The 11,607-nt window shown below is 28.6% G+C and overlaps 1 protein-coding gene across 1 annotated transcript; it reads left to right on the forward strand.

Annotated features, from left to right (window-relative positions):
* The first annotated feature begins 85 nt into the window (after nt 1-85).
* On the forward strand, nt 86-8,758 carry LOC107442895 (F-box/LRR-repeat protein 12). The gene is made up of 2 exons (XM_016056574.3): nt 86-455; nt 2,788-8,758. Exons 1-2 carry the CDS (start codon nt 379-381, stop codon nt 3,686-3,688), a joined length of 978 nt encoding a protein of 325 aa, XP_015912060.1. The 5' UTR covers nt 86-378; the 3' UTR covers nt 3,689-8,758.
* The last annotated feature ends 2,849 nt before the right edge of the window (nt 8,759-11,607 follow it).

Here is an 11,607-nt window from a genome sequence, read left to right on the forward strand (position 1 = left end):
TGTTTGCTTATAGCTTTGTTTGAAATCAGAATCTTATCAAAATTCCCTTTGGCTAAGGCTGGTAGACCGTAACAGGAGTTGATTCAGGCAGAAGTAAGCAGTCCAACGCTAATTAACAAATATAAACATACTCATCAGCATCATACTCTTTGAGCATCTCTCATCTCACAAATCTTTATTAAAAATCTCTGATCTTTGCTAATTTTCATCGCATTTAGTAACTAATATCCTCATTTACTTCTCTAACTGTTGTAGCTTAAATTTTTAGACCATTAAATATGAGCCAATAATTCTATAACTTTTTTTTCCCTCTTATCAATCTGTGATACCGGCTGAATTACAGTTTTATGTTAATTTAGACCATTCTAAAAAATAATTATGGATAAGATACCCGATTCTATTTTATTGGACATTTTTTCTAGACTAGATTACAGTGAACTCTGTATGTGTTCCAGGTAAGTTAACAAGCTAGAGTAATTCGTATATCTTATAAATGGTTATTCATTATAATAGTACAGTGCTTGAATTTTCATTCTAAAGGTATTGCCAGACTATAATTTTTACTCGCGATTGTTTTTACAAGAAAAGTAAATGATTTTTAAAATTTAAGTAGGTGTAATTTAAAGAACTTTTCACTGAAAAAAAACATAAAAAAATGTTATAACTAAAAACTCTAGAATCGAGCAAAATGTAATAACATAGAGCAAATTTAGAAAACTCGCTTAACAGTTATGACTGTTAAACTTCTCGGAGAGATTTCCGTATCGTGATTTGTGCGAGAATAATCACCAAGTCTTGACAATTTCCAGGCCTGCAAGAAACTAAAAAAAAAAAAAACTAATACACTTTTCTTGCTTTTTGAGGAAATTTTGTTGAGTTCATCAAAATATACTGCATCTGAAATGAAACCTAATTTTGACAGCCATGAACATTAATACTTTAATTAAAAATTATTTTTCAGCTCTTAATTTGCAAAATATAATCAAGATTTATTTATTTAAGAGCATTTTTATTTTTAGAAGTATATTTACCTTTGTATCTTAATGAAAAATATACTAGTATAAAATTGGTATATAAAAGCATGTTCTTTTGAATGCATTACTGTAAGAAAACAACCAAACAAAATAGATTCCTATCATTACAATAAAATTATTATTTCTAAGTTTCACCAGTGGTTTGTTTCTTGTTGCAAAACATTGCAGAGATTTTTGCAGAAGGATTTTTTATTTGGGAAGCAAAAAAGTTCAATATTTTTTATCTGTAGTATATTTGGAAAGATTTTTTTTTTCTTTCTGCAGAGCTTTTTTTTTCTTTTTGTGCAGAATTATTTTCAAAAAATGCCTTTACCGCATTTCAGAGATAGCAGAAACGCTCATAATTTTTTTTTTTACTTTGCTTTAAGAATAAAAAAAATTCCACAATGACTGATTGATATTATAAGAAGTAATTTCCAAATATAGATTAAATTTTACAAAGTTAATTACATAAAAAAAAATTTTAGAACAGGAGAATATTGCTAATAATAGCAGAATATGTATAGTAAAAAAATTCTTGCATTTATATAATTAAAAAAATTATAATACTGTTCTATTCTGTATATAAAGGCTTTTTTTAAAAAAAAAATTTTGTAAACAGGAAATGCTTCTGTTAGTATTGTTGTTGTTGAAATTAGTAATATATATATGTATTTGTTACTATCAAAAATTATTTTCAGAAAGGTATTAGTACTAGAGAAAATTGTTGCAGAAAGCTCGAAAAAATTCTGCCACAGGGATAAAAATTTATTTTATAACATAAGATTTTGCGAAAGTGTATTTCATTATGGATTATATTGTTTTTGTGCACTTATGATATATATATATATATAAGCCTCAAGCAGTAATGACACATTTTATCTCAATAGGGGTGGTTATGAATATTGTCTTTATAAAAAATTATTTTTGTCAATACAATTTAGTGAGTTGATGTTTATTGCAGAATAAGTTATAAAAAGAATTTGTGCGGAAATAATTCCTGCAGTAATTCCGCTTATGTGCTGTATCACATTAAATATGCTTAAAATCGTAAATGGGGCACAAAAATTTAGTTAAGCAGAGATGATTGTACTCCGGAAAAAATCTGGATTTTTCGCTAATTGCAATTCAGAAGTTTATGGAAATCCAAATGTCCAGAAGTTTCAAGAAATCATGGATTACATTTATGTATAAATATTCTTGTATATTTATTTAGACATATTAAAACTAGAATTTATATTTGGCATATTTTCCATTTGTATATATTTTTTCTGGTATTTACCTATAATAATATTATTTGTAAATATATTTTGGACCAATATTCACATCTTGGCTCAATAGGGTTTCAAAGAGCCGTTATTTCCCCTATATTAGCCCTAAATAGAATTGTCCGATTTACCCGATATTTTATAGCCACTTTACCACCAATATCAGCCCTATATAAAATTAATTCTATATCCGGCTGATATTGGTAAAGTATTGTTGATAATTATCAAATTCACTCTATATTTTATGTTTATTAACCAGCCAATATAGGTCTCATATCTGTCCCTATATAGGACCTAGACATACCAATGTTGGTTCCTAGGTGCATGTTCATATAGGACCTATATTGAGCCAATTGTCAGCCAAACTGGGGCTAAGGTAAAATTGTTGCTAGGGTTGTGATTATGAATTCATTTATTGTAAATTCTACTTCTGTATCTAAGTTTCTATGTTTTGTGGTCAAAATGTTTTATTTCAAATATAATAAAGCATATACATTGTCTTTAAGGGTTTGCCAAAGATGGAGAATTTTGTCTGACGATTTCACTCTTAAAAGAATTATTGTTGTAAAGAAGCCTCTCCAAGAAAGATTCTTTCTAAGCCTCATTAATAACCATTTCACTAACAACCTACAAGAATTCCATCTACTCAAGCCAAAATACAATAGTCCAATGAATCCTTTCTCTCTTGTTATTGTGAAGAAGTCATGCTTTTGGCAAATATCAAACAAAAGTCCAAACCTCAAGAAGCTTATCCTGGTGTCTTGTTCTTTGCCGAATGTATCTATCAGTGATTTACCTCCCAATATCTTTCACCTGAGTATCCGAGAGTCTGAATTGTCACCTAGTACATTCTTCGGATCTCAGCCCCACCTTTCTTTGCCTAATTTAACTTGCTTGGATCTGGGAGGCTGCAATAATTTTTTAACTAGTCAAGACTTGCACATTCTTACAACCTTCAAATGCCTAAAGGCTTTATATTTCGAAGGCTGCTTTCGAATTAACAACGGCGGTATTGAATCCCTGATTGAGATTCTTCCTCAATTAGAAACTTTAGATGTAGAAGGTACTGATATATCTAACGAAGGGGTTCATATTATTTTAGATAACTGTGCTAAGATTAAAGAATTGTTCATAGGTCATACACTCATCAATGATCGTGCACTGTTTAAATGTCAGAAAGATGCTGTTCCGAAATTATCATATATTTGTGTTAGAGATACAAACATTTCTTCTATCGGTTTGCATGCATTTCTTATGCCTCCTTACAATCCATCAATTACTGTGAAAGCAGATTTCCGGTGCTCTAGCAACTGCTTTAAAGATCCCAACTGTTCACATATCGATGAGGTCAATAATCCATCCATGAGATCATGCTTTCATTATATGTCTCATGAGTGCTCCAGATAAATACATATACATAAACTTTTTATTATGCAATAAATAGATTCAATAGCCATTTAAGAGTGAAAATATTATATGAAGATATATTGATAACACTGGGGAACAGATGTTTTGTTTTTTTAATGGATACTGAATATTTTCACATTGCTGATTTCAAATCTGTTTCTGTCACCAAGCTACTAAATGTTTATAAAAAGCACTTTTTTTTTAGTCAAAATGTACAACGCTATATGTAACAGGGAATCTTGTAAATGTTCTGACAAACTTCTAGATAAGTTCGGGCACATAAGGATTGAAAACGCATAGGAACCCATGCCTGGAAATGTCGTCATACACTACTAGAGGCGCTTTCTTATTATGAATTGATTCTATGTGTGCTTCTGAATAGAAAATCGCCACTAGCCTTGCAGAACAACATTTCTGGGCATTGGTTCCTATTCTATTTCAATCTTAATAATGTGCCCTAATTCTTCTTGAAGTTTGTTGCAGCATTTACCTGATTCCTTGTTATGTATAACATTTTTAAAATGGTATACTTCAATTAAAAAAAAATAGATCAAAAATATCATTTAAAAAAAAATCCATAGCTTTAGGAGCTATACTAATTTCAGGTTTGAAATTCCCTCTCTCGAATTAGGCAAGATCAAGTCTTTGTATAAATGCAACAAAAAAGATTTTCCCCAGTGTACAAAAAGTAGATTAAAAATATCATTAAAAAAATATGTATTTTTAGGAGCTAAACTAATTTGAAATCACCTCGCTCGAATTATGCAAGATCAAGTCTTTGTATAAATACAACAACAACAAAAATTTTTTCCAGTGTAATCCATCCATGAGATCATGCTTTCATTCCATGTCTCATGAATGTTCCATGTAAAAAAATATGTTCAGGATGTAAAAAAAAAAAAAATTTAAAAATGGTCAAATATCTCGATAAATATACATTGGATCGAATAATCAATATTTTTTAAAAGCTATCCAATGATACTAAACTCACCCGTTGGAGGCAGGTGTTGGGCAACTTTAGAATTTTATATGTGAACCACTATTTTTTTTTTATAGTTGCAGATTTGGATTCTTCAGAAAAAAGTAATGCTTCACATAATGAATTATGTTGTAATCAAGTAAAATTAAATAGAGTTTGAAAAATGTTAAAAATGACAAGGTGTTGGGCAACTTTAGAATTTTATATGTGAACCACTATTTTTTTTTTTATAGTTGCAGATTTGGATTCTTCAGAAAAAAGTAATGCTTCACATAATGAATTATGTTGTAATCAAGTAAAATTAAATAGAGTTTGAAAAATGTTAAAAATGACAAATCTCTAGACCTCTCAGATTTTAAAGTATATAAATAGACACGTATAAATTTTTTTTCAATAACAGAAAAACATAAAGACATTTGAGAACTAAAAAATAAACACATTTTTTCAATCTCTCGAGATACCACCATTTAAAACAGTTTATACACTATTTTATTTTCTCGGTTACAGCGCCAACTATGAAACAAAATGCATATGCCTATGCACAAATAGGGTTACTTTTTTCTGGAATAAAAAATAGGACTTCATATTTAAGAAATTAAGATTTAACCTGTCCCCGGGAATGAGGATGAAAGACAGAGTTTGGTATCATAGGATAACTTTTACAAAATTGGTACTATCCTGTCGATCTGTCAACGCTCGTTAAAATGTACAAATCCTTTGGCACCATCGTAATGAAAAGCATTTTCCAAAGTAAACATTCTCAACACATTAAATTTTAATTAAAACTACAAAAAAAAAAATGCTTGAAAATATGCCACAACACTCTCTTCGGTGCTAGGTAAATACCGAATGCAAATCATTTTGCAGTGGAGTAAAAAAAGCAGCATATTTCAACACACTAAAGAAAACTAACTCCAGTAGTTAGGATTACACAGTAAATATGATAAAATTTGTAGTTATTGGTGCAGAAGCTAGCTTTTGGCGATATTGCGTTTGGCAGAATGGGATAATCTCAAAGTATGTAAATGATTGACGGGATAATCTCAAAGTGCGGAAATGGTTGACCAGATTATCCCAAAGTACCTAAAATTCTGAATATTTCTCTAGTTTCACTTTTCGATCCGACCCATATTTCTCGAGATATTTGACTGATACCAACCTTTTTTACACCCTGTATATGAATTTTGTTATTATGCAACAACCGAAATCAATAGCCATTGAAGTACGGAAATAATGTACAGTACAGAACCCGTTATCCGGAAAACCAAAAAACCGGAACGAAATTCAATACATTTTCTCGCTATTTTAAAAAAAAAAAATTTCCCCTCATATGATTTTACGATTTTTTTTCCTTTTTTTAAAGATGTTTACCTTACCATCATTTTGGAAATAATCATTAGTGTATTACTTCATCGTTTTTTCTTATTTTTAAGATTATTTCCAATTTTTTTTTTTTTTTAGTTGGGTTTAACAATAAAAAAACGGCTTTTTGTAGCGATTCAGAAAGCCGGAAAAATCAGTTATCCAGAATAGCGATGGTCCCGACCGTTCCGGATAATTGGTTCCCTACTGTATTTACTATTTATATATTACTGTTCATAAATTGATGATGTAAATAATTCATCCATGAGATTATACTTTCGTTATACGTCTTATGAGTGTTAAAAATTAAAAGGTAAATAAATTTAAAAAAATTATTATTTTATAAATACATTCAATAGCCATTGAATGACGAAAATATTGTATTTACTGTTCATATATCCATCCGTGTGATTGTGCTTTCACCGTGTGTCTCATAAGTGTTCCAGATAAAGAAAAATACTATAAAGCTTTTTATTATGGAATACCGAGATCAATTGCCAAGGAAGGATGGAAATATTGTATTTAGTGTGTTCATCTATCAGTTATGTAAATAAAACATCCACGAAATTGAGCTTTCATTGCATAGCTCATTAGTGCACGGTTACCACGGGTCAGTGAGAACAGGGAATAGTTGGGGGAAATCGCAATTTTTTTTTACAAAAACCTAGAAAGTTACCAATCTTGAAATTGTCGATAACAGAAATCAGTTATTGAGATTCGAGTTAAATAATTCTAACAAAGGGTTGCCCCAGACGACTAAAATGTAACTATTTTCGGCATGAGGCGACTGTTGCAACTTTTTTTACCTGAAAAGACTAAAAAAAACAACTATATTTAAGAAAAGGACACTATTGGGTGACTTTTCTGTACTTCTGAAGATGTTTTTTTTAGCATAAATTGGTTGAAAACCTGCAGTCCTCGGGAGCTTCTAAACACACTGAATTTTTTCTTTTCTTAAAAAAAAAAAGATTTTGAATTGCAAATTTGAGTCATTACTTTTTAATTCGTTCAATTTGCACAGATTCTGTTGTAATTCTATTTTGTTTCTGGATAACCTTTTCGGTGATTATTGTTGCGAAATTCTGCTTGTTTTTTTTTAAAATAAAATTTTTTAATACAATATTATCAGTGAATTTTAAATTTGAGTAATTACTTTTCACAATATATATATATATTTGCTAAAGTAATTTTTGATAAAAGGGAATTTTTAATGAAAAAGTATTTTTTGAATGAATTCTAGTAATTAAAAGTATTTAATTTTCTGAAAATATTCTAATTTTTTTATGTGAAAATTTAGTGCTAGAACACTAACATTTATATAAATATTATCATATTTGCTACCAACTTGACTAAATGTATCATGGTATGTGACATTTAAATAATTTAATAAAATTTTAGTCATATTTTGATGAATTTAGGTTCAGCAATTATTTTCATGCTTTAGGCTACTAAAAGCAACTATTTTGTTCATTTTTTTCTGTGGCAACCCTGCATCTATTATAATTGTTGTAAAATTTAACATTTAAGTTAGACTGAAATGTTTTCATCCTCGTTTAATGATATTTTTTTACACAGAAAACCTAATATTTGGCATTACAAATAAGAGAATAAAAATTATCTGATGAAAAATTACCTGATATAGATAAAACGTGGTCTCGACTTTCATAGAAATTTACCTGAAAAAGTCAGGGAATTTTTTTTCCTCACAAAATTGAGTGGGAACCCTGCACTATTCCAGAAAAAAAATGTATTAAACTTGTTATGCATTAAATAAATTTAACCCCCCCTCCTCCCCATTAAATGGTGAAAAAATTGTATTCACTATTCTCATAATGGTAAACTGTATATATAATACAAAAATGAAATGATTAAATTGCTTATCTCATAAGTATTCCTGATAAAACGAAGTAATAATTCAACATATAATGCAATAAATAGAATCGATAGCCATTGAAGCTGATTAAATTGCTTATCTTATAAGTATGCCAGATAAAATGAAATAATAATGTAACATGTGATGCAATAAATAGAATCGATAGCCATTAAAGCTGATTAAATTGCTTATCTCATAAGTATTCCTGATAAAATGAAATAATAATTCAACATGTGATGCAATAAATAGAATCGATAGCCATTAAAGCTGACTAAATTGCTTATCTCATAAGTATGCCTGATAAAATGAAATAATAATTTAACATGTGATGCAATAAATAGAATCGATAGCCATTGAAGCTGATTAAATTGCTTATCTCATAAGTATGCCAGATAAAATGAAATAATAATTTAACGTGTGATGCAATAAGTAGAATCGACTGAAGCATATAAACATTGTATTTATGCATACATAATTTCATACTGTGTAGGTATTGCCACTCATATTGCTAAAATTTTTTTTAAATTTGTGTTAATTCCTATGTGCTTTAAAATACTCTTTTTGCAATTTTTTTCTTCAAATTTACTCCATGTTGTTTGAAATTAGAGTGGAGTAGGTTCGAAGTATAAATTTTACTTCATAATAGCAATGAATAATTTTTATTTTAATTCAATTTGTCAATAAAAATAAATGATTGCATCATTGGTCAATAATTTGTGCTGCAATAAAACTTGAATTACTGGTAACTATTTGTAATTATAGTTTATGTGAAATAATTTCTACGATCTGCTCCATTGTTGCAAAATTGCTTTTTTAAATGTCTCCAAAAATTAATAAAATATGTTGTTTTGGACTACTCTGATTACATCATTTACTCATATTACATCATTGTGCATATATTTACACTTTAAAATTAAGTTAATTTATTTTCTCTTTTAATTATCACCCAGGACGAAAAAGATTATAGTCCGAAGGAAAGAAAAAATGTTAAATTGTTTATTTTTTAAAAGGAAATTTTATTTTATTTTTATAATCGTCGTTAGCCAACCCAATTTTTGAGTTTACAATTATCAGTGTCCAACTCTGTAGCCTTGTAATTTTGAACCCAATTCAGAAGACAAGGGAACAACTGGATTGTGTAATTAGGAGAAATTTACCTTCACGGAGGACTTTTTGCTGGAACTAATCCGCATTTGCGTTACATGGAGAGGAAAACCAAGATAACCTCCCGTGGTTAGCCTGATGGCAACGGGACTCAAGCTCATGATCCATCTACCACTGAGAATATTTTTTGTCAACACTAAAGTCAGTGTGAGCGAGAATTCATATTGACCAGCCTCTCATTGGGAGGCAAGCGCTCTATGCGCTGAGTCATCACAACTCAGCGGATAGTTGCTAGAAGGAAAATATGCGCCCAATATTTTAGTCAGGTAAGGGGTGGAAATTTGGGGCCCCTTGATGTAAATTTTTTTCCGTCATATTTTGAGAAATTTTTATGTGTGTCGACAAATTTTTGTATGCAATTATAAAATTCGTTTATCCAAAGATAATTCCATGTGCATATTTATCAAAAAAAATATATATTTATTTAAAATCTTTTTTAGAATTTTTATTGGCACAGATTTATTTATTTATTTTTAAATTTGAAGTATAAAAATTTCTACACCATATTAAAGTAAGTAATTTTAAATAACAAAATACAAAAGTTTCTGAGTAATGAGATTTTCAAAGAAAGCTATAAACACTTAATTTTTCATTATTATTTGCAGGGCTGATTGTGCTCCGGAAAAAATCCGGATTTCCGGAGATCGAAGGTTCAGACGTTTCAAAAAATCCTTGATCACAAAAGCTTCCGGAAATCAAATTTTCAAAGATGGANCATCCTGTTTTATTTCATTCTCTGCACAAGTTTATAAATCGTTGTCATTAACCAACAGAAATTTACCTTATTTGATTAATAAAACATAAATAATACATGCGAATGGAAATAAAAGCCCAACGCGTTTCAAGCGCTAAAAAATAGCCATCCATTCTCAACACTTGCCAGTCTTATGTTTTTTTTCTTATTGATAATTCAGCTAGGCACCTTCAAAAAAAATTAAAAAAAAAGCTTAGCTTATAATTAAGTGTTGCATATCAAAAGTTCCCGTAGTTAGTGAAATACATTATGCAAAATAGTTAAAACTAATAGTATTAAATATAAAATTTATAAAAAAACCACTAACTATTAATTTTGGGGAAGAATTTATTGAAACAATTCTTTAAAATTTTGAAACATACAATAAATTCATTTGTTCATATAAAAAATTTGAAACATATAGTACAACTTAAAATAAATGAAGAAATTTTATAACAATTGTAAACCATTATAAAATAGTTAAAAATAGTTTCCATGTATCATTTTTCAATTAAAATTATGTTACAACCTGCATTAAATGAGCAAACAAGTTGTTTAATGAAATATTGTTTGTGTTTCCAACACAAAAACTTTTATTAGTAAGAAATGCATTACATAATAAATTTTTCTATAGAAAGATTAAATGGTATATTCCTTGGCTATAATAATTAGCAAATTATGCTCAACACATAGCGTAAATGAACAAAAACATAAAAATAGTACAATTAATATATTATAATAAGTCTGTCTTAAAAATTTGAATTATTTAGCTATAAAAAAATACTAGCCGCAATTACTTTAGAGAACCAACAAATATGTCGTATTTTTTAAAATCAGTAACCAATTTTAGGGAAAGAAATATTTTTCATACTTTGAAAAGTATGACCTTTAACGAATATATTCTATAATTTTCAAAACGTTATTCCAATTTCTCTTGCATCTAAGAATTGGCCAAGCACATTTTATTTTTTAAGACTCCACAGTTTGGTTTATATTTTGGTCTTATGAAATGACCAAAATATAAACCAAATTGCAGAATTTAGTGTGTTAATATGCAGGACAAAGTCGGGTAGCAGAATTTATTGTATCTATATGCAACAGAAAGCCATAGCAGAATTTATTGTGTCAATCTGCAGCATAAAGTCGAGTAGCAGAATTAACTAATCAATATGTAACAGAGGGCCGGAGCAGAATTTACTGTGTCAATCTGCAACACAAAATAGCAGAATTTACAGTATCATTATATGTACAACAGAAGGCTGTCTTATAAAGGTCCCCCTTTTTAGGTCACAAATGAAGTTGCCAACTGCGATGAGAACTTCAAAAGTATTTTTAAATGGAAGAAATTCATTTCGTATAATATAATTTGTCAGTCAAAATTATAAAATTGCCATAATTTACAAACATAAAATTTTGATTTGAAATTATTTAATAGATTTCAAATTTCAGACCTCAAAAATCCTTAGTAAAGTGAAATGTCTCTCGAAAAGATTTTTCTTTTGGATAGTAATAAAAAATATGATAAAAAACAAGTCAAATTCAGGTTTTTAACTTAGAATATGAATGGTTATTTTATTCAACAGGAAATTCTACAACAATAAACATATTTTAAAATATACTTCGAGATTTTACTTAATTTAAAAAAAAGACTATAAAAGCAATTTGAAAACATATCAATCCAGAGAAATGAATTATAAATCGATAAACATAGAATATATATNAAAATATATATATATATATTGTGAAAAATCATTCTACAATAATAAAATAAGTTAGTTAAAAAATAAGTGTAAATGAATAAACTATTT

This window comes from Parasteatoda tepidariorum, chromosome 9 (assembly GCF_043381705.1).
Source record: "Parasteatoda tepidariorum isolate YZ-2023 chromosome 9, CAS_Ptep_4.0, whole genome shotgun sequence".
Taxonomy (NCBI): Eukaryota; Metazoa; Arthropoda; class Arachnida; order Araneae; family Theridiidae; genus Parasteatoda; species Parasteatoda tepidariorum.